General features: G+C 43.3%; 1 protein-coding gene across 1 annotated transcript in view; it reads left to right on the top strand.

The window, feature by feature from the left end:
* NAB2 (NGFI-A binding protein 2) overlaps positions 1-18,131 on the top strand; it is a 160,623-nt gene extending 142,492 nt beyond the window's left edge. The window contains exons 6-8 of the mRNA XM_078688999.1: positions 13,123-13,323; positions 15,061-15,950; positions 16,243-18,131. Coding sequence (XP_078545125.1) covers positions 13,123-13,323; positions 15,061-15,170 — 311 coding nt within the window. The 3' untranslated portion in view covers positions 15,171-15,950; positions 16,243-18,131. The remainder of the gene's footprint in view (positions 1-13,122; positions 13,324-15,060; positions 15,951-16,242) is intronic.
* The last annotated feature ends 6,587 nt before the right edge of the window (positions 18,132-24,718 follow it).

Genomic DNA, 24,718 nt, shown 5'->3' with positions numbered 1-24,718 from the left:
ATTTAAATACTGTATGCAAGGGAACACCTAAACAACATGATTGAAAACAGATGTTGCTAACAGGCCTGCATGTGGTTTAACTTCGGTGTTTGGGCTCGGGCATGACTCCAGTTCCTTCGATGATTGTGCTATAATACACCCAAAGGCAATCCAGAACGCGAAGCAAAGGTGTATGTCGCCAAACATAGAGAGAAGTCACAGACCTCATGAAGTCCTACTCCCTTTCCAAGTTGAGGGCATGGACCCATTCTAGCTCTCTTTTTAATTGTAGAAGTCATCCAGTAAGTTCAAGTCCAAATCGAGAAAGAAACACAACAAGGCAAAGTGGGATTCAACCCCTAAAGAAAAGTCATGAGGGTGTCATGGTTCCACAAGATTTACCTCCCAATCCTCGACTGAAGAGCCGATTCCTCAGTTGATCCCCATCTGCCCGGAATTTTCTGGGCCATCTACGACACCTTAGCAGGTCGATGCCTTTAAGGAAGTCATGCTCCATATTTCTGACAATCGTCTGTCTCTCTATGGCGCCTCTTCGAGCCCCAGAGATCCACAGGGGCCTCCATTCTGGTTACTGCTGGTAGATCCATCCTCTGTAGCATCTTAGCCCCTGTAACCCATCTTAGGTTTCCCACCAACTTCAGTGCCGATCTGCACCGGCCCCTCTTGCATCAGTGCCATTCCCTACCTTGCCAGTGCTGGAGACTCCGGTGTCTGACCCATAGCCAAATCTGTCTTGATCCCAACCGAGGTTGCTCTCCAACTCTACTTTGATGCTCCTGGGTCTCGAACAGCCTGATTCAGACAGTAATATACTCCTGCTACAGCAGAGCCATCCTCAGAGGCTCCATAAGCTTTTTGTTGATGATGAGGATGATTTCCCCCCACAGTGTGTGTGTGTATATATATATATATATATATATATATATATATATATATATATATATATATATATATATGTGTGTGTGTGTGTGTGTATGTATATATATATATATATATATATATATATATATATATATATATATATATATATGTGTGTGTGTATATATGTGTGTGTGTGTTTTTAAACGTTGTATTTGATTTTCATCATATACATATAAGTTGTAGTTGGAAAAGATAAATGATACAGTATCATCATGTAAAGTAATCTCAGACTTCTCCACACAGTATGATGATGAGTATGGGCATAGACTTACAGGAGGCCAATGTGATTGATACTTCTGCTGAAACAGTGTTAATTTCCCTCCTTGGGCCACCAGAAAAAGAGAGTGTTTCCTTTGATGTGGTAATTAAACGTGCTGCTGAAGTCCAGGACCTACTATTAACTTCTGTTGAAGTTAAGACAAACAACCACACAGAGTTTTGGAATCTGGACCTGCTTCTACTGATCCTTTACTCCCATTGAACAGAGCCCTAAATGACACTCTAATAGGCACTGAGTCCAAGCTGTTCTCTTGCCCACGGGTGAACAGGGATGTGTCCAGACGCCACAGACCATTGGCTGGTGGCCCTGATTTTCATACGGAGAATCATACTATTGAGAGTTTACTGTTCAAGTTTCCACCAGCAAGATGAATAATAATTTATTCACCACAACCCCAAACATAAGTTCAAGTTCAAGTTCAGGCATTTATAAAGCGCACTACTCACCCAGAGGGTCTCAAGGCGCTAGAGGGAGGGGTTCATTGTTTATCGAATAGCCAAGTTTTCAGTTCTTTTCTGAAGGAGATGTGATTCTGAGTAAGGCAGAGGTGGGTGGGGAGTGAGTTCCAGGTCTTGGCAGCCAGGAAGGAGAAGGATCTGCCACCCATGGTGGTTTTTCGGATGCGCGGGACTGCGGCGAGGGCTTGAATGGATGATCTTAGTTGGCGGGTGGGATAGTAGAAGGATAGTCGGGAGTTGAGGCATTCTGGTCCTAGATTATAAAGGGCCTTGTGTGCGTGGGTAAGAAGGCGGAAAGTAATTCTTTTGTAGACGGGAAGCCAGTGGAGGTTTTTTAAGTGACCGGTGATGTGCTCTCGGCGCGGGATGTCTAATATGAGTCTCGCTGATGCGTTTTGGATGCGCTGGAGCTTTTTCTGCAATTTTGTTGTAATTCCGGCGTAGAGAGTGTTGCCATAGTCCAGTCGACTCGTGACCAGTGCATGGGTGACAGTCTTTCTTGGTTCGAGGGGGATCCAGCGGAAGATCTTTTTGAGAAGGCGAAGGACGTTGAAGCAGGAGGACGATACGGCGTTGACTTGTCTGGACATTGAGAGAGAGGAGTCTAGAATGAAGCCAAGGTTACGTGCATGGTCAGTGGGTGTGGGCGCTGATCCCAGAGCGGAAGGCCACCAAGAGTCGTCCCAAGCTGAGGGGGAGGATCCAAGGATGAGCACCTCAGTTTTGTCTGAGTTGAGTTTTAAGCGGCTCTGTTTCATCCATTCGGCTACTTCTTTCATACCTTCGTGAAGGTTGTCCTTAGCGGTGTTGGGGTCTTTGGTGAGGGAAAGTATCAGCTGGGTGTCGTCGGCGTAGGAGATGATGTTGAGGTTGTGTCGACGTGCGATGGGGGCGAGGAGACTCATGTAGACGTTGAAGAGGGTGGGACTGAGTGAGGAGCCTTGAGGTACGCCGCAGATGACTTCGGTGGGCTCTGAGTAGAAAGGGGGGAGTCGGACTCTCTGTGTTCTCCCGGTTAGGAACGAGATGATCCAGTCCAAGGCTTTTCCTTGTATGCCGATGTTGTTGATGCGTTGTATGAGGGTGTTGTGACAGACAGTGTCGAAGGCGGCGGAGAGGTCGAGAAGAATGAGGGCCACTGTTTCACCGTTGTCCAGGAGTGCTCGGATGTCGTCGGTCGCCGCAATGAGGGCGGTCTCGGTGCTGTGTTTGGCTCGAAAGCCGTTCTGTGAGGGATCCAGGGAGTTGTTGGATTCAAGGAAGGCTGCGAGTTGGCTGTTGACGGCTTTCTCGATGACTTTGGCCGGGAAAGGGAGGAGGGAGATGGGTCGGTAGTTTTTCAGTTCTGATGGGTCTGCTGTTGGTTTTTTCAGAAGGGCGCTGAGTTCGGCGTGTTTCCATATTTCTGGAAAGGTGGCTGAGCTGAAGGAGCAGTTGATGACATCGCGGAGTTGGGGAGCGATGATGGAGTCAGCTTTGTTGAAGATGTAGTGGGGGCAGGGGTCAGAAGGTGAGCCAGAGGGGATTGAGTTCATGAGGCGAATGGTATCTTCAATGGTGATTGGGTTCCAGGAATTGAGGTAGTTAGTTGGAGGGGTGGGATCAGAAGGGGGTGGGGTGAGTTGGTCATTGGGAGTGTTCTTGAAGCTGTTGTGGATGTCGGCAATTTTGTTGTAGAAGAAGGAGGATAGCGCATTGCAGAGGTCTTGGGAGTTAGTGATGTCGTTGGATGCTGCGGGAGGGTTGGTGAATTCTTTGACGATAGTTAGTGATGTCGTTGGATGCTGCGGGAGGGTTGGTGAATTCTTTGACGATATTGAAGAGTTCCTTGCTGTTATGAGAATTGTTGTCGAGACGGTCCTTAAATGCTGATTTCTTGGCGGATCGAATCAGTTGATGGTGTTTGCGGGTGGCTGTCTTGAGGGAGGTCATGTTGTCTGAGGTTGGTTCTTTTCTCCAATTCTTATCCAGGGTGCGGCATGTCTTCTTGGATTTTTTAAGGTCATCATTGAACCAGGGAGCCTTTTTGCTGAATGATTTCAACTGGTGTTTTTTCAGGGGTGCTAGTTCGTCCGCACTGTGTGTAATCCATTGCCTGAGGTTTGTGGCCGCTTGGTCTGGGTCCGTTGTTAGGGTGGGAGTGTTTTGGCTGAGGGATGCGAGGAGTTGGTCGGTGGTGATTTTGTTCCAATTTCTTCGGGGAATGGGTTGTGGACGGTTGTGGGTCAGGGTTGTTTTGTAGCTGAAGTGAACACAGCTGTGATCCGTCCAGTGGAGAGCTGTAGTGTGATCGAAGGAGATGTGCTTGCTGGAGGTGAAGATAGGGTCGAGCGTGTGTCCGGCTGTGTGAGTGGGGGTGTCAACAAGTTGTTTGAGTCCGAGATTGGACAGGTTGTCCAGGAGGGTGGTGGTGTTGTTGTCGAGAATGTTGTCAAGGTGGTAGTTGAAGTCTCCTAGAAGAATGTAGTTCTCGGAGGCGAGGGCGTGCGGGCTGACGAAGTCAGTGATGTCGTCGCTGAATTGAGATCGGGTGCCTGGGGGCCTGTAGATGAGGGTTCCTCTAAGGGTGGTCCTGGGGTCGGTGTGGATCTGAAAGTGGAGGTGTTCGGCGGTTGCAAGATTGTCGTCAGAGCTGGTTGTAATTTTGATGGTGTTTCTATGGACGATGGCGATGCCTCCTCCAGATTTTTAATGGTGCGGTCTTTTCGAATGATCTTGTAAGTGTCCGGTATGGCTATGGCGATGTCGGGGGCAGAAGATGCGTTCATCCAAGTTTCAGTGAGGAAGGCGATGTCAGGTGACACAGTGTCGATTAGGTCCCAGAGTTCGGTTGCGTGTCTGTGGACCGAGCGGGTGTTCAGTAGGATGCATTTCAAGTCGTTGGGTTCGGAGCTGAGTGTGGAGGAAGTGTGTTTGGTGAGGGTCCTGAGGCAGTTGAACTTACAGGAGTGGCAGGAGAATGGGCCGTGGGTACGTCCTGGGGTAGCTACGCAGCATAGTGGGGTGCGTCCTGCGTTGAAGGCGAGGAGAGTAGCGGCATCATAAGTTACTCTGGGGGGTTGGGAGCGGCATAGGGCAGGGGGTCTGGCGCTGGTCGCGGTCCAGGCGCGGACGGGCGCAGACGGGCTTACCTTTGGCGCACCTTCGGCGAGGCCGTAGCGCGTGGACGCTGCGCATTGGGACATCTGCTTTAAATGGATAGTGGAGGGGGCGGAGCGTGGGCGGGTCAGCTGGGAGGCGGTAGCGGGGAGGCGGGCCAGGGGAAAGCACAACAACAAAATGGTAGGAGGGATAGGAATCGAAACCAACACAGTACAATGACAGCTATGAAGGAATGCACTATAAGCAGTGAAAGCGCAAAGGACTGAATACTGCTGCGAATATGTAAAAAGCGCTACCAAATGCAGTTATGTTCAAGCGCTACCCAAATGAGCCAAGCACAAAGCGCTATGAAATTCCACACGAGGGCTGATTGAAGGTGCCTCAGCTGTGGGCAAATGCAGCTACGTTAAAGCGCCACTACAATGGGCAAAGCACAAAGCGCTATGAAATTCCACACGAGGGCTGATTGAAGGTGCCTCAGCTGTGGGCAAATGCAGTTACGTTAAAGCGCCACTACAATGAGCAAAGCACAGAGCGCTATGAGTCAGTGAAGCCAAAGAGTCACAAGAGCTACGATACCACACACGAGGGCTGATTGAAATCGCTTCAGCTGTGGGCGCTGGAAAGAGGATTGCAAGCAGGAGCCAGGGAGCGTGGGGGAGCAACCGTTCGGGACGAGGTCTAGGCGGTCACAGTCTTCTCTTGGAGGTGGAGGACTCTCTGTTCGTGGGTGGGCGGGTCAGCTGGGAGGCGGTAGCGGGGAGGCGGGCCAGGGGAAAGCACAACAACAAAATGGTGGGAGGGATAGGAATCGAAACCAACACAGTACAATGCCAGCTATGAAGGAATGCACTGTAAGCAGTGAAAGCGCAAAGGACTGAATACTGCTGCGAATATGTAAAAAGCGCTACCAAATGCAGTTATGTTCAAGCGCTACCCAAATGAGCCAAGCACAAAGCGCTATGAAATTCCACACGAGGGCTGATTGAAGGTGCCTCAGCTGTGGGCAAATGCAGCTACGTTAAAGCGCCACTACAATGGGCAAAGCACAAAGCGCTATGAAATTCCACACGAGGGCTGATTGAAGGTGCCTCAGCTGTGGGCAAATGCAGTTACGTTAAAGCGCCACTACAATGAGCAAAGCACAGAGCGCTATGAGTCAGTGAAGCCAAAGAGTCACAAGAGCTACGATACCACACACGAGGGCTGATTGAAATCGCTTCAGCTGTGGGCGCTGGAAAGAGGATTGCAAGCAGGAGCCAGGGAGCGTGGGGGAGCAACCGTTCGGGACGAGGTCCAGGCGGTGGAGTCAGAAAGGAGTGTGGTGTTCGGTAAACACATTTAATGTTTGGCCAGCCTACCCTTAAGGTAGCTTAATGCATTTTGTCTACTCGGCTGTTATACGCATGCCCTGTGGGACATGACCAGGGAGATCATGTCAGCAGTCCCAGAAAACTTTAGGGCCTCCTTGTTCAAACCTTTCAAGATTGGCAGGATGCAGCCAAATATGTAACTGGTACTAGTCTGGGTCTGGATACTACCGATTGCTTCATTCGAGCAATGTGTGGATACAATCCACAGGTTTTTCTGGAGTTGTCAGGCATCCCATATGGATATGCCTTTTGATGGATACTGCCTATTTGCCACAAAAGCCCTACAATGAACCAGGGAAAGCCTGGCAACTGCACATTCTTTGGGGCTTTCGACCCCTGCCAGATATGTTCCTCATCAGCTTTGGCTCTTCCGAGAATACTCCAGAGGGTTGTTGTATAGGTAATTCCATGCTGCAGTCACACCGGTCCTTTTGTGGCCAGGGACAAGGATGAGGCAGGCAACATGCAGGTCACAAGGGGCACAGATTCCCAGCCCGCCTCTACTATGGCATCAGCCTTGAAGCTGCAAGATTTTCTTCCAAGGTGGCAATACGTCATATCCAAGAGGTGGGTGCGCCAGGTAGTCCAGCAGGGCTGTGCTCTTCCGGTTCTTTCTGACCCACCACTGCGTACTGCCATGCCAGTTCAGAGTTCAGAGGAGCACCTATCCACCTCACTGCAAGAGATGTGAAGCTTTACTGTCCAAAGGGGCAATCAAGAGGGCTCTGGACTCAGAAATAGGGATGGGTTGCTACTTCTGCTATTTCCCTGTGTCGAAGAAGGATGGAGTTCTCCTCCTGATTTTAGACCTTTGCCCTCTAATTGCCTTCCTGCTGAAGGACAAATTCAAAATGCCACACTAGACGAGGATCTATCTGCCCTGGATACAGGTGACTAGAGGGTAGTCATGGGCCTTCAGGATGCATAATTTACCTGCCTGTTTTACAGTCCCACAGATGTTACCTATGGATCAAGTGTGGCCACGGGCATTTTCAGTTGTCTGTGCTCCCATTCAGCCTTACCAGTGCCACTCACTTGTTCACAAACATGATGGTAGTGGTCAATGCCTGTCTTCGCAGGTTGGGAATACCAGTCTTCCCCTACCTCGAGGGATGGCTGTTGAAGGCAGGCGGCCACAGTCAGTCTTGACTACCTCCAGAGGACGGTGGACTTCCTGATATTGTGGAGTTCTCGAACAATGACTCTTTCCTTACATTGGAGCTGTCTTGGATACAGTGCAGTTCAGGGCCTTTCCTCCGTTGCAACGTGCCAGGACATTTGGGCTATCACATCAATGTTTCAGCCTTGGTCCTCACCCTGACCGGTGGCAGAACCCTCTGAACCTTCTTCCTTCCCCGCCCTAAGCTAACTGTGGTGACAGGGGCATCATTGTTGGCTTATGGATGTCATCTGGGAGAGGTGGAGATCAGAAGCCTCTGGCCTCTAGTTGAAAACTACCTTCATATAAGTCTGTTGGAGTTGTGTGCCATTTGTCTGGCCTTGAAGGCCTATCTACTGTCCACGGGAGGGTTGGCAAGGTCCTTATGGATATCACCACCATGTAGAACTGCAACAAGCAAGGCACTGTAGGAACCTGGGTCCTGTGCCAAGAGGCTCTGCACCTTTGAAGGTTGTTGGAATATCAGGGCATCTCCCTGATTGTGAACCACATGATGGGACCAGTGAAGGCCAAGTCGGACAACCTCAGCCATGGTTTTCTGGCAGATCACGAATGGCAGTTTAACTCCGAGGTGGCAATTGATGTCTTCCAAAAATGGAAAGAACCCTGGCTAGATCTTTTGACTAATGCTGAGACTGTGCAGTGTCCAAGTATTTGCGTATTGGAGTTACCACCAAGGTCTTCCCTAGTAGATGCATTTGGACTGGTGTGGAGAACATGGCTCCTGTATGCCTTCCTGACCCTACCTCTCCTACTCAGAGATATGAAGAAAATGAGGAACAACCGGGCCATGTCATCCTAGTGGCCCTGGATTGAGCGAGGAGAGGTACCCGGAACTTCTGAGCATGTTTGTTTGCTCTCTGATCAGGCTACCACTTCAGGAGGATCTTCTTTTTCTGTAGCAGGCAAGGTTTTCCACCTTACCCTACACAATATACACCACAGAGCATGTATATTGAGCTGCAATGATTGACAGCGTGTGATTTTCCATCCAAAGTTGTAGATGTCATCCTAGCTGCCAGGCATCATTCCACAGTCTATTTACTCTGGGAGGTTGGTCAAATATGTGACCTGGAATGGGGCCTGCAGATCAGACTCTAGCAAGTCAAGCTAGCTGATATTTTGCTATTTGTTGTGTCTTTGGACCAGCAAGGGCTTGTGATAGGCAGTACTAAAGGTTATTTATCACCCTTTTCAGTCAGAGACTGAATCTAATCCTTGTTTAAATCACTTGTTGGACTGCGGTTTCTTAAAGGTTTAACATACATGTTCTGTCCCAAACCTTTTGTGATGCCACAGTGGGGCCTTAATTTGGTCCTGGTGTTTCTCATGTGTACTCCCTTCAAGCCAATGAACACCTGCTCTTTGATCTTCTGACACTAAAAACGGTCTTCCTTGTCGCAATCTCTTCGGCCTATTGCATGTACGAGCTCTAGGCTCTCTCTGTGCAACCCTCCTGCACCACCTTTTTTCCAGACAAGCTGGGGCTTGGGACCAGGGTAGCCCTCTTGCCAAAAGTCGTGACTCCTTTTCACCTTTGGCAGTCTATCACTTGTCCAACTTTCTTTGCCTCATCCCCACTGCTTGAAAGTGGAGAACAGACTCCATTGGCTAAATTCCAAAAGAGCATTGACCTTTTACATCAATTGAACCAATGATCATCAAAAGTACAACCAGCTTTTTGTGGGGTTCTCGGGGGCACATGAAGGTAAAGCGGTACAGAAACAACTCTGTCAAGGTGGATAGTCGTTTGCATTAAGATCTGTTTATCTTTGGACAAAAGTAGCCCCGGAATCACTGAGGGCCCATTCCACCAGGGCCAAGGTTGCCACCTCTGAGTTGGCACACGGAGTGATAGTTCTTGACATCTGCCATGCTGTGACATGAGAATCAGTGCACACATTCACAAAGTACAAATGCCTTGACAGCCAGGTGTGATGGAAAGGGCTTTTTGCCCATTCATTCCTGCAGGACATTTTGATCTGAGCCCATTCCACAGACCCTCCAACTTTGGAGCAATTGCTTTGGTATCTATTCTAAGAGGAATCTGCATTTAGATCTTTCCATTAGAAGGTGTTCTAGAGAAGTTGCTTTTCAGTTAGGGATACACTGGTGCAAATATTAAGTATTAAAGCAAGACAAGTGATTGCTTTCAAAATAAAATGTACACAAAAAATGTAACTTGCAAAAAAGTTTTGATAAAGGTGTGCAAATTGAAATACTATTTCTCATGCATCATTTTGGATAACATTTCTGATCCATACTATATTATTACTATTATTTTTTTTTTTAAAGAAAGCTACCTGAGTGTACTTACTTGTATGTGTCCTTGCATTAGTGCAGACTTACGACTTTTAGGAATTCACAAGTTTGTAGACGTTAGCCTGGAAAACGTACTCCTAGAAAACATTTGCGATACGCCTTTTCTCATAAGCAGTTATGCATACGCATATTTTCTCATGAGAAAATCTGCTGAGCCAGTTGCACATTTGCTTTCTCTATACACCCTTGTTCCCACTACGACAGAAAATGTTTTATGGGAGTAAATTTCCAACCTTTTCCAATGTGGCATGAGATTGAAGAGGTGTTCATGTACTTTTGTGGATGTACACAGACTGACAGGCTATTCCAAACTTGCACTTCTTGCCTACTTCCAGCTCCTGTCTGGCCCCGACTATGAGCTGCACAGAACTGACGAGTTTTTTTTTTTTTTTTTTTTTTTTTATTTCACAAAATTTTTTTATTGAGAGAGATGAGTAAGCATTACAGGCGTGAGCAGAAATCATGCATGGTTCCGGTATCAACAAGAGCAAGTATGCAAGTGTAACGGGAACTGACGAGTTTTGATTCACACCCCTAAAACCTCCTAATGCTAGGTAACAGTGATTAGACAAAATATCGAGTTTAAAATATCAAGAGATATAAATATTTCAAATTAAATATTGTGACACACAAATATTGTGATGCACAAATATTGTGAAAAGAAAAACTTTTTTTAGGTAAGTAATATTGTTTTAAAGTATATTGGTGTTTTTAATAACGTTTTCAATAATATAGTTGTTAAAAATATCATTTTAAAATTATTATAATCTGTCTTTGTTGATATATTATGTTATTTGTTACCTTTGGTCATATGAACATTATTATATATATTTTTTAAATATAGCTTGTAATTTTAAGTGATTTAGAATTTTGTATATAATTATTATTAGTAATGTATAGTTTCATAGCTGGTTGTTGGGTTTGTGAGGGGATAGAATCTGAAATTATTTAAGTAATAATGATGAATTATTTATAACATTTTATTTAATTACATGGTAGATATTATGTAAATTATGTAACACAGATTTATTTTCATTATATGTTATTCCTGGACTTTTAGCGTTGCAGGGGTTTTGGATGGGAAGTTAATTCAGTAATGATTAACTAACCATTATTTATTAATTGTTAATTATTTCATTGTTTTTCAATTATGTAAGTTATAGAATACTTATTTATTTTGCTTATATTTTAGTTGCAGGCTGCTAGGTTTGTTGGGGTCTAAGGTGGGACATTAATTAAGTAATAATTAACAATTATTAATTGTCAATGAATTCATTAATACGTTTTTAATAATGTAAAATATGGGATGCTGATTTATTGTACTTATTTTTTAGTTGCAGGCTGCTAGGTTTGTAGGGGTATAGGGTGGAAAGTTAATTAAGAAATAATTAATTAGTAAGTATCATTTGTAAATTAATATATATATATATATATATATATATATATATATATATATATATATATATATATATATATATATATATATATATATTTTTCCAAGATATATTTGTACCACTAATATTGTTAACCACGATATTGTTAGTGATCGTTAGGTAACACCTCATCATTACCATCCGATTACTCTTTTTATCAACATGGAATGGGGCATAAACGTGCAAACCTGTTATCCTGGCAGTAACAGGCATGGCATTCCCATTTCTCTGGGTATTATCGCTCACATTTACCATGTGCTTGAGGCAAGTTTAAGCATGAGGAGGTGACTACTCCTAGAAGAGGGAGAGCACGGAGGTTGGTGGATAGGGTATACCAAGGCATGAGAGGGTGTAGTCTGGCGGAGGGTTGCATTCCATTCTTCCCATGTGCCATGGCTGAGTGTTGGGCGTGGGCAGGAAAACAGGTTCAGGCTGTTCCTGAAATAATTTTACTGGCTGTTTTTTCAGCCTGATAAAATGTGGCCCATTGCCATTGCACCATGTAAGTGTGACTTCAGGAACAGCCCACTCGCGACTGAGCAGAGGGGTATTTTGATTTGCTCAGCTCATATTTGGGCCATAGACAAATTTAAAGAAAGGTGACAAAATTTGAACCTTGCTGAAATTGAAACCCCTATATTACATGAATCAAGGTGTGATCAAATAAACTTTTATCAACGTTTTTATACGATGAGACTGTTGCAATAATTTGTCATTCTCTAAATGACACCACAAAGGAGTATGCCATCTCTTATACAACTAGAAATTTTATAAAATCACATGCCCCTGCAAAGTAAGCCTGACTAAGCATTTTCTAACAATCTTGGAACAAAAAATAGCAGGTGAGTTGAAGTAGAGAAGGAGCTGATGAGAGAGAGGAGAGACAGTGATAGAGAGAATATATATGAGTACAGAATGAGAGATAGAGACAAAGGAGTAAAGTAATGAAAGGTGACGTAAAGCAAGCCGTGGAACAGAGAGAAAGAGGGGAGGTGAAGGGTGAAGGGTGAGTTATTGAATCAATAAGTAATGAGAGAGGTGGGGGGTAGAAACATGAGGTAGTTAGAGATGTGAGACATGGAAATAAGGATGAGAGATAAAATAAGGAGTTCTGAGTTCAACAGAAGGCTGAGAGAGATAGAGAGGTAGCGAGTAATAGGTCAGCTAAAGAAAGATGTGGTTGAGAGAGCTGATGTGGATGAAGAGAACCTGAGATGAGATGGAAACAGTCCAATAAAGTAGAGTTTAGAAGTAGAGACAAGGGTTAATTAACATCTAAATAGAGGTGAGGTATATAGAAAAGAAACGAGAAAGAGGTAGCGAGAGAGTTGAGGTAGCGAAAGGGAGGCAGGCACAGTGATCACGAGAGAGAAGTGAGGTCATGACTCATGAGAGAGGTTGTGAGAGGTGTACTAACGAGTAGTGTAGTGAGAGAGACATGAGGTAGACAGTTGAAGTGGAGAGAGTTTAGCTAAAGTGGGGTTAGGTACACAGACCTAGAGAGAGGTAATAAGGGACGTGTGGGGCAGAAGATGTGAGGTGAAGTTTGGAGAGAGACATGAAATGAACCAGACATTTTTTTTATTTAATTACAGTGAATTGTCTCAGAGTGTGAAGGTTAAGGTTTCCAGACCTATCCAGCTGTCTATATAATCAGTATTTTATGAATAATATTCACATTTTTGTCAAACTCGACTTTAATACAAACGTCTCTTATCAAGGCAAGTGAACTGGGCTCTTGCACATAGAGTGGTCCACCGTGAGACAACTGAAGTGAGAGTACCCGTGGCATCAGATGGATAGATGACTTATCTCCCTTTCTCTGGATATATACCGCCATATCTGGACATAGGTTATGAAGAACTCTCTGCCATTAAACTTCAGTATGTTTAGGAATCATGACCACCCCAGGCAGAACAACTGAAACTTGAAGTCTAGCTTTAAGGCTGATGCTTTAATCTAGGTCTTACTTGACAATCTAACTTTTGTTTCCAGAAAAATACTAGGTCTGTTTAATTCCATTAACTTCCTTTAGTGGTCTTTGATCCTTCAGCTCCTGGGTCATGTCTGCGGCACAGCCCCTCCCCTGTGATCCCCATCGACACGACCATCAACCTTCCAGCTCCTGGACCCTGGAGCCAGCACATCATTCAGCAGACTCTGATGGACGAGGGTCTACGTTTAGCCAGACTGGTATCACATGATCGCAAGCGATGTCTGAGCCCACGCCTGCAAGGCAAACCACAGATTTCAGGTAAGCTGTGATGATGGGATGTTTGTAGTGGTCAGGAAAAGGGCAGAGGGAGCCACAAAGGAGAAGCCTTTTGAACATTCTGTAACAACACTTCAGCACAGTGTACTGCCATGAAGGTCGTTCTATAGCAGTAGCTCAACCGGGTGGCTATCACCTGCTAATACTTAAAGGCCCCCCCTACATGGTACTGCCGGTGCAACTTCTGGTATCCTTGTTGGGGATGTCAACAGAGATACCGGGGTCTGAACACTGGAGGAAAATTAATTTCACTCTCTCTCCACAGTGGGGCTCTGAACACCTCCCAAAACAACTTTGCAAGTGTGTAGAACTAACCTGTCCTACCTCTCAGGCAAAAATAATTCAATAAATATGCTTTCACTTTACCTTTTTTAAAGTTAGCCTTAGGAGACATGTTTTTTAACCTTTTTTAAAAACTCTAAGTAAGCTCCGACAAAGCAAGCACAGGTACTGAACATATTGTTTCTAGTACCGCAATTCCTTAGTTGTTCATTTCTGGAACCTTCTGAGTTGAGAACGTGCTTACATTTTGCCTATTGGAAAGCTATTTCACAAATTGCTTGACTTAGATCTGTTGTTGAACTGCTAAAAAAGAAAGATTTTCTTTAGAAAGCCATATTTATAATGACCTCTGTTGCATAAGAATATGACCAGTAGTCTCATGGATGCCCAAATTGGGCGATTTATGATTGCATGATATTCACAAAAGGTGACCTTACCACATGGTTGTATTAAATTGTGCATGAGTAATCCCATTCCAAGTATGCAGAGTGAATCTTATTTTTATTTTATGTTACAGAGTTTTATATAGCGCAAACTTGACCCGAATCAGGTATCAGAGCGCTTTACATAGCGCCAGTTGCATTACATGAGGACACATTAATTTCTGTTAGGCACGGGGAGATTACGTGATTTGCCCAGAATCACAGGATGTTCAGTGTCATTGCCTAGACTCGAACCCAATTCCCTGAGAAATAGGAACAAACATTCCACTTGGAGAATATTTGTGCCCTTGCACACAGATTATGTACAACTGCTCACTTTATTATGCATACTTGTAGAGCAGGTCCAGTTACGTATGTGGGAATGCCTCTGCGCTGCTAAAAAGAAAAATCATAAATGATTTCCAGGAGTATGTCTGGAAACCTGCAACTGTTGCACCTGTTGAAATAAACCTGCAGGTGCACTTTATGACTTTATGTTTGATTTGGACCCAAGAACATTGGATTGTAATGTTCTCTACTGGTTTATAGGATCAGTATAATTGATAGAATAACTACATTCTGATGAATGGCATAGGATGTCCTTCATAAATTAAGATTTTATGTTGCTTTTCACCACACCGGTTTTCGTGTTATAAAATGTTGATCATTTCAAGTTAGAGAGTCTGCAGCTGCCTCCCTGCCAAACTTTAGCAGCACCCTCACAGATATCTTCATGTTTTTCTGCCTGTACTCTTTTGTAAGCAGTTATAGGAAAGCCAAAGGGACCAGACAGGAAGGTAATTATTGAGCCATAAAAAAAAAGTCATATTGTCAAATGTATTGTATTAAAATGATATACTGTTGGAATTTAAGAAGAATCTTTAAGTACTATTTACTGAAGAAGTTTTTTCCACACTAATACTGCAGATTAAATAGAGAGGCGAAGTATGACTATAACATGCCAGTTTCTGTTCAGACGTTGACGCTTTTCTCTATTGCACGTCTCCCTTCTTAGAGTTTGAAGACAGTTTGATAAGTGGATGTCCAGCTGCCGCGGTGCAGAGTGGAGTGCTGGAAATGCGGCGGAACAGCTCCAAAGGGGACGAAGAGATCAGTCGCCAGTGATAACCACCAGCAGACCAGTGGACAATAAGATAGCAAAGCCATGTATCTGGACTGATGATCGTATTCTCCATGGGTGCCACATCTTCTGTTTGGAGTGTAGTTCGGAGACATATGGGGGCTTTGAGAGAAGTGCATAGTCAGATTCTCATGATTGGCTCCTAAAGAATGCACCATTAACACCTAATGGAATTGGGCACATGCCACCATTCTGATGGTACTCTTCAACTGTAAGGAAAACATTAAGGTACTAAGTGGCCTGTTACAAGTCATTCATAACATACTAATACAAGCATCCACATAGACGACTATAAAGAAAACAGTTATATCTGACTACTTTACCCCTACTGCAGTGGGTTAGTGTGTTTCAAATTGATAATCTGATTACTTCAAAAGACCAAAGCGTAAATTACTTTACTCCCTGTGTGTTTCTGCTGAACCCTAAAAGAACTGCACCTTTTTAAATATTATGTGCAGCGCGCCATTGATGTGTAGTTAGTGTCTGCTATATATGTCACATGCATACATACTTCTTGGTGAGAACATACTGCTTGTTGGATACAGTACGCTGGATAAAAAGGTCACTTAACGTGTTCACCTACAAACCGAAGACCAGAAAGATCCTCAAGTACCCATCAAACCCTCAATTAAAAAAGCCCTTCCTAAGGGATAAACAAGAAGATACTGTATAAGTAGTGGAGTTCAGAGGGAAGTCGCTGCTGGAACAGAGAGAGTGAGAAATTGTCTATTTGGAGCAAAGCCATGCAGGATATATAAGATGCAGTACAGAGAAAATTGGATCCGAGTAATGATTATTTAATGTCAAATAACACTTGAGTCAAAATTTTCAAAACCTCTAATCGTATTTAGGTTTTGAAAATTTTGCATAAGAATTCATTTTCAATTGATTCAAAGTCAATGGTGATTGTGTGTTTAAACATAGACTCAAGTGTTATTTGACATTAAATAATCATTACTCGGATCCAATTTTCTCTGTACTGCTTCATGGACCCAGGTCCCCGAGTACTTAAGGGCCCACCCCTTTATTACTCACACGGATATATAAGATGGCCAGAATAAAGATAGAGTTGTTTCCTGTCAGAACCAAGAAACTAGAAGAAGCATCAAAGACTCTCCAGGTCCAAAATAACGTTTATGCTGGGACCTAGAGGAACCCCTATGAAGCAGTTCGAGCAACTAGAGGATTAAATAAAGTCAAGAACAGGGTTTATATGCATTGAGATTGACTATCAGAACAGACTGCCCTCCAGCATGTATTTCAGCCATATGAAGGCAGCATGAACTCAGTAGCCAGGAGGATTAGTTTTGAGGACTACCGAGGAGATATATGTGGTGGAAGGCATGCCATCCATCATCCTTACAAAGTGGGTGAGTGACTGAAATCAGCCCAGTAGTATTGTGAGCATGGCAGAGTGTGACGTTTTCTCTTCAAAACCGTCAATGACTACCTTTTTGACCCAATAACCGAGTAGTGTTAAAAAGTAATTTACATTATTGACAAACATGCAATAACAAGCTCTCACCTCAGTTTGTACATTGTCTCTAACTTCACAGACCCTCCTTACGCACTCAAAGGTATTGATTGGGGGCATTCAGGTTTTAAAGGAGACCATAACACAATGGAGCGGAGAGAGGAATTTGCAGGAATAATGTCATAATAATTAGCAATAATTTTGTCTCTGTAATGTGTTCTTCTTACTTGTTGTAGAAAAGGGGAAGTTAGTCCCCTTTTAATCCTTTTACTCATCTACTGCAGAATTTTATTTTCTTATATTAATGGGCATAGAGGTTTCTGCCTAAGACATTGTGTTGTATAGGGTTTAATGGGGAGTGAGCTGACATGATTATAGATATATTACATGTTTGTATTATTATAAATAATTGAGTGTTACGTTTACTTCCCTGAATTCCTTGGTCAATTATTGTTCCAGTTGTCATTTTATTTCTTTTTTTTCTGCACACACTTGCGTCCCTGTGATTCCTAAGAGGGTATTGACTTTGGACCACTTTTACAAAATGCTGAAAACGGTTATGAAATAGTTGTAAATGCTAGGTCAAATTTTGTTTAGCATTTTACTTCTGAGGAATTTATGTTCAGTAGAAGTTCCCATTCCACTAAAAGCCAGCTCCGTTATTGTGAAATGGGTGCCGGCAGTGTGATTTACTGCAAATGAAGCTCACCTTTTTAAGTTAATGAAGGAATTCATGTTAATACCGACTTTTAATCAAAGTTGTCTTTAAATTTAAGTCATAAACTTCTCTCATAATTCCCAACAAACAGAAATCCACCTAAAGGCACTTCATCACAATCACTGGCGTGTGTTTTTTTTGGCATGTACACTACATTGCAAGTAGCTCTAGCTTGTGCTGTGGCTACCACAGTGTTAACAAGACTGATAGATTACTAATTGAAGGGCGTAACATCTGAAGAGGATTGTTACATTTACCAACATTTTGTAAAAGTGACTGTGTATTCCACTTTTGGGTTAAATGTATCAATCCTCTATATGGTCTCCATTACGAGTCTATATGAGAGTTGATGATGACCTGTTTTGTTTTACATGAAAACTTTCAAAATAAAGAATTAAAAAAAATGTCAGCCAGGACATTTAAAGGACACATAAATGGAGTTGGGATTTCACACCACTAAAAAAATCAGTTCTTCAAAAACTTTTCATTAGATACATTTGTAAGATTCCTTCTTGGCAGTAGAAACAATGGATATTCAAATGGGACAAGACAGGTCATTGACTGCAGCACAGATGGGCAACTTAATACCCCAAACAGTACCTCCATCGTATGCCATTAACTTCTCCCCAAAGTCCTTTTAGGATATTGTGTTGTTTTAAAGTGTAGAGTAGTATAGCAATTTATTTCTTTACAAATGTGTAAATTAGAATATTTATTTTGTTATTTTTAAATAAAACTTTATTTTGCAGTTTATATTCCCTGACTTCTGTCATTATTTTAGCCTATAATATTAATTCTTTCTTGTTCTCTTGATCCTGCTGTTAAGCTAATGTAACCATGTGTTTCTCTCTTTCTTTTCCTGTATTTTGCAGTCACATTTTGTTCATTTCCCCTCCTCACTATCTCATTGTTTTCACCATCATGCTGAATGTTACAAAAATGGAATTGTATTGAGGCACTCAGATAATACTTCATCCACATTGTTGTTTTGGATTTCTCCAAGTGATAATGAAAATAACAAAACCTTTGAGAGCTAGATGATGAAAACCATAATGGGACGCTCAACGCAATAAAAAAAAAAAGATTGTACACAGAGTTAACCCCACTTTTGTAAGTATCATGATTGTCAAGCCTGAATTCCAGGAATCCTTATACTTAATCCTTCCAAGAAGGAACACAGATCTGCATCCAGTGAGCGAGTTCATGATCAAGAGGAAGCATGTTTATGTAAGAAATTTATTTTTTATCCATGATGACATCTCATGACATTGAACTTCTGCAGCAGCCCAGTCACAATCAAGATATTCAGATTGATGGTGATCTTGTTTTGAAAATACCCTATGCTCAGCTCACCTTCATGCATTTTTCAATTGTTTTCATTTTTAAGATCGACATTGCTTCTTTCTTTGGTACTATAGCTTCTTCAATCTGTCTTCTATAATTTTGTTTCATGATATTGAGAATTTATAATTTCAAGTTTTTGTTGAAGCGTGTCTTGGTAATGCAGCAGTCCTTCAAAGGTACTGCTAGCATTCTGCATCATAATTTGATATAGGCAGGGTTATCCCTTTTCTGACTTCCTGGTTAGTATTTTGATATACATCAAATGAGTACCACTTTTCTGTAATAACGCTTTTTTTCTAAAGGAAAAATTGGCTATTTTCCTACTTATTGTATTTAAAAAAATAGCCAATTATAAAAAAATATATACATAATGTAATAAGATACGATGCAACTTTTATAGCTAAAAAATCTACACTGCTCCATTGAGGAGTCCCACTCCACCAGCATTCCCCCACGCCCTGTCAGTGGCCGTTCCTCCAGTTATTATAACAGGCTCCCCTAGTCAGGATCCTTGGGCACTGAAATTAGCATTTCTTGTTCTTTTTTCCTTACAAAATCTTCAAAATACTCAGAAAATACATTTCAGTTGTGATCTTTTTAAGACTTAAATTGGTTTTCTTTCCTTTTCTGACCTAAAACATTTTTCTTTTGACCTTAATCCCATCCTTTTTCTTAAATGTCTTTCTTTTGGGAGAACAATTTAAGAGAACGATTCTCAGCAGTTAAGCATTGTATGCCTTGGGGAGAAATATTGCCCTGAAAATTGTGCATTTTCTCTAGAAGGTCTTACTGTCTTCATAGAAGACAGGAAGAACTCAGTCACGAGGAATCCAACTGTGGCACATCTCAGGACTATGAAGGAGGGGCCCTTTTATACAATACAATAACAGAAATGTATAAAGCACACAGCTTGCTCCAACACTAACGGCACATAGGGAAGCGAGACGTTTTTATTTTGCCTTCTACCTTTGTCTTTTGAAGATCCAGGGTGGAACAATAGCTTCACTGGAGATTCTGTTGGTCCCATGATGTCAAGGAAGGGCTTGTCATCAAGGATAGCTATCACACCTCTCAATGTCAAAGACACATAGACACTCAACCTTCTCATTTATTACCAGGCAGCCCAACTCCTCGTACTCAAAAAAAGGTTATTTGATGCCAACAGGGACCCAGCATAAAGAACTGAGCTCTGGGCGCTGGGAAATACACACCCACTGCACTTTATACATGGAGTGCCTGCCCTGAGGAACATCCCCATGGCAAATAAATTAGCCTTAAAAACATTGTCCGACACTGTGTAAAAGATACTTTGGTTGGGACGGCTCACTAAAGAAACCCAATAGGTGGTGAGGATCACTACTCTCCGAGGTGGTGGCACTGCATGATTTGAGGGCTGGGATAAGTTAGGTATATCAACTTTGGGAGAAGTTCAGACGCATGCCACACTAAAGTCTTTCACAGAATTACATAAAGACTTCGGTCTTCTTCACAGCCAATTCTTAAAATTCCGACATGCACTACTCCCATAACTACAGTTCTCGACTGCCATCCATTGGAGGCTAACATCATGATGGGAGATATGTATATATAAATCTATAGTAATTAATACACCAACACATTTGACAAGCTAGTTCGAAATTGATGAACCTCAGCCTCTCCAAGCCTCTCAACACAGAAACATAGCCTTGATGATTCCAGGGTGTTGAAGAACCCAACATATGAAGTGAGTTGATGTCTGCACAACATTTATGGGTGTGTGGGCTCAGGTCCAATACAGGGGGATTGATGACTAAATGATATCTATTGGCCATCAGCAGGAGATTATATCGACTATTGCATTTGTGGTAGTGTTGGTACTCCAGATATGATATGATTGCATGCAGTAGAGAGACCCCTTTTCTGTTTTTATTTGTATTTACCTCACTGTTAACATTCCTCTTATCTTAGAGATGAAGGCAGTACTGCTTTCAGTATAGTTCCTACTTTATTTCGTATGCTGCAAAATAAAAACAAATTAATTCATTTTTTTCGGACAAAAAAGTCCTCTGCATGGTACAAGACATGTATTTCTGCCCTGAGTGCCCAACTGTACTGTTGTCTGGCTCCCTAATGCTGATTTCTGTGCCATAGGTAAACACGGATCATGCTTGTGCCTCATGACATACGCCTGTCTCACAGATTGTGGTCTTGTCTGACCAAGAGGGGCACTCAAAGCGCCACCTTCTTGGTGGTTGAAGACTACTGCCTTCACCAAGAGATAAGCACCACAGCACAAGCACAGTGGTGGCAGCATACCATGTAGTGATCAATAATAGTGAACAGGTCTTTTTTACCCTGTGCGACTAGGAGTGAGTTTTACAGACTCACTCACCTTTTTAAAGTTCCACTGCTGTGTGCTTAACTCACCCTTAGCCTACATCAGGTGAATGTGGAGTGCTGCACAGCGCAGGAGTAGTGACTCTGCGCTTGATGGATGTGCACCTGGGAAGGGTACAGTAAAGGGATGGAGCAGTGCTGTGAAATGTATACGTGGTTAGTGCATGTACTGAGTGTACCTATACCTGTTAGTAGTACCTTACATGAGAGATGTAGCGCTGTGCAGTGCGTGCACAATGGTAACATGTGCTAGGTATATGTGTGCTTGAGTGAAATACAATACATAAAAGGTGAAGTGCAGATGGTGAGTGTGTGTGTGTGCTGGCAGTGGTGTGTTTGCAAATAACACATCCTGGTACAGTGCAGATAAACTACAGTAATGAGCAGTGCGTGCAGACTGAATGTGTGAGTGCATGTGCATCTATAGTGACACAATGCATGAAGGTGACAGTACTGGAGAGTGTGTTTCCTGTGAAAGTACTCTGCGTGCAAGTGTGCCTGAAATAGTACATTAGATGAGGACAGTGGGTTCCATTTTAGGAAGCCCAGGCCTGCGTGGTGAAGACATGAGGAGTCGAGGAATCCCCTAAACAGATTTGTGTATTGCTGCATTCATGTGTGCCGGGTGAGTCACAAACTGGAGCAAGGGACTCTCCCTTTGTACTTCAAAAGTGTTGCTGATTGATTCAGTGATAGATCACAGCAAGCGGTGTGGACACATCTCAGGAAGGAGTTAAGGCTGATAAGGAAATCATAAAGAGGAGGGATGGGAGCCCAAGATTAACCTTTTGAAGAATACATCACTGTGACTGAAATCCAGGAATGAACTCTGGTGATCACTTCCATGAACTGTGTTGTGGGACAATCAGCTTCAGAGTCTTGCCTGCCATGACAGACAGCCTTTCAAGACGAGAGAAGAAAAGGAGAAATTTACAATTCAAAAGAAGCAGAAACCCAACATAAAACTTAAAAGACTCAGACCCTAAATCACATTTGGTGTCTGGAAAAGAACTAAAAGAAGGGGAGGTTGAGACACCAAAATATGTTATTTGCCAGCAGCGGGATGGCCTGTGTGAGAAGGGGAAGCTCTGCAAGACCTCTGCCTGTGACCAGGACTGGGGACAAAGTCTCCTTGCTGGGTAAGGTGGCATAGCGCAGGTAACCAAGATCACCTGCCCTCCAGCACCAGCGCTTGCCTGCTTGCTGAGACCAGTGTGCCCTGTGATGAAGAGGAGAGCGTTGGAGAGAGCAAGGTCTAGTGGGGATGCCCACCGAGAGGACTCCCTGAGTGAGGCCTTAGGAGAACGGCTGCGTAACAATCGAGTCATTGCCTGTGTGCAGAAATGGCTCGGTGATCCCCGTATGCCAGGAAAGGGCTCCAGTGATCTGAGCCAAGAAGCGCTGTACAGGAATTGGCAGGCCCGCATTCCCTTCTTGCGGTGACTCCATATGCCAGAGTGGGCCACCATTGAACTTTTTGGGCCAAGAGTGTTGAGACTTGTGTCGACCTTTATTCACGACCCCGTGTGCCAGGACAGGCCGCTATGATGAGGGTGAGTGCGCCAGATGAGTCTGCTCCATGATGGACAGTTTTATGGCAATCCCATATGTCAGAAGGGGTTGCCAGTACCACTCTGGCCAAGAGTTTGGATCATTCCCCAAATGTAGAGATTGTTTGTGTGACCAGTAGGTCAAGCCCGCAAACTGAAACCTGCCCCTGACTGATTCCCTGAGGACCACATTGATGCCGCAAGACACATCACACCCTCTCTGGGCTCCAGTGGAGAGCTGGAGGATCGTATCCTCCACCTGTGAGGTGAAGAGTGACTTACCTTGTGTTTGCCAAGCAGGAGCAGGTCCGATTGCTGGAACAAACTTGCAGCACTGTTCGGAGGAGAGACCCTGTGCCTGCTGGGTGCTGCCACGTGAACAGCAAGCAGCCCAACTTCGCCAACAGGATGTGGACTCAGGAGAGCCCGCAGATAGGGTACTCGCTCTGCTGAAAAGCTTCCATATCACAGTAAAGGGTAAGACTGGAACTGGACCTGCAGTGCCCCATGGGACTCACTGCTTATGTTACTGCAGAACCATAGACACTTGTGACTAATTACTAAGGCGTCAAAAAGGAACGCTTGAGCACGGCCTACTAGTAAGCAATTCCTGGATGCAGCCACCAGTGAATGAGGAATAACCCTGACCAATTTAAAAGGAAGGGGGTGGGGCAAGGATTTGCCTGATAACTACTAGAGCTCCGAAATCAAGGGGATTGTGTCATCGCTAATGAATGTAATTATTCATTTGAACATGTACAGTTAGGACTAAAAGACTTCTTTTTCTTATAAAAGTAAGCATTGGACTGGCTTTGAATTTATTGTTCGTACTTTGTGCACTTTGAGTTATGAGTCAGGTTCACTTACCTGTATCTACACCTCCCCCCCACCTCGAGGGAGCCTTTGACTGCTCGTCCACAGCTACTGATGCAGCGCTACTTCAGAAATAATTTCTAAAACCATGTCACCTTTACAAGATATTCAACTGAATGAGTTAGTAACTTACACAAAACAACTCCATTCATCTGTTTCGCTAAACAAAGTGATAGAATTTTCTCAATCACACAAGTATTCTGTATTTTCGGTAGACAGTGCTTACCTCTTCTCTACCACAGAATTTTACACTCGCCGATAAAGTAGCGCTTACCTCTACCTCTACCTTTGCCCTTCTCTCAAGCTCGGGTTAAGCTCTATTACTCTCCCAGCAGTAAGTTTTAAATCAGGATACGCAATGATCGCTGTACTTGAAAGCTAAGATTTTATAGGCTGTCCTCGCTATGCATTTATCCTTTCATACGTAAGGTCCCTAAACTTGTGATGTGCGACGACACCACTTGTGATATACGACGATACTACCGCAGTACATGAGGATACTACTGATTGAAACAGACTATGCCATGTGCGAATTCGCTTGCCACACTTCCTCTGCCTGCAGACAGAGGCACCAGCTTCACGCAATACTCGGAAGCCTTTTCAGGACTACATATAACGTAATACAAACTCAACAGATGTTAGTCATCATTCTGTACATCAAAACCCTTATATAACATTTTATACATAATCCTAGCTAATTCTATAGCAACCAATGCTCTGCTACCAAGCTAGTTACTGATGCAGCGCTACTCCGGAAATAATTTCTAAAACCAAGCCACCTTTCTCTGAAGTACAAAATCATACATCTACTCGTCAGTGGGGCCCATAACACCGCGAGTCACTCACAAAACACTTTCATCCTACTTCATGGATCGTGAGATTCAAAGGAGAGCTGCTGTTTCATAGTGGGTTGTCTAAATTAAAACTGGATATTTATACTATTAACACCTGCAGTTTAAATGAGTTTACCATGGTTTCATTAACAAAACATTTATTTAGACACGCCACCATTATGGTCGACGAATCTGCTAGTAAAAAATTAGGCGTAGGAAAATACAAGACCAGCTTAATTCTCCATTTATCTAATTTTTATTAAAAGCAAAGTTTAGCATGTCTAAAAGTGTATTCACTTTATTTCTTTATTCAAAAACAACATTAAAGAATAAGGGGCAGATTTATGTTAACTGGCGCATCCCC

The sequence above is a fragment of the Lissotriton helveticus genome, chromosome 1_1, assembly GCF_964261635.1.
Source record: "Lissotriton helveticus chromosome 1_1, aLisHel1.1, whole genome shotgun sequence".
Lineage (NCBI taxonomy): Eukaryota > Metazoa > Chordata > Amphibia > Caudata > Salamandridae > Lissotriton > Lissotriton helveticus.
This window is presented reverse-complemented; position numbering and strand designations above follow the sequence as displayed.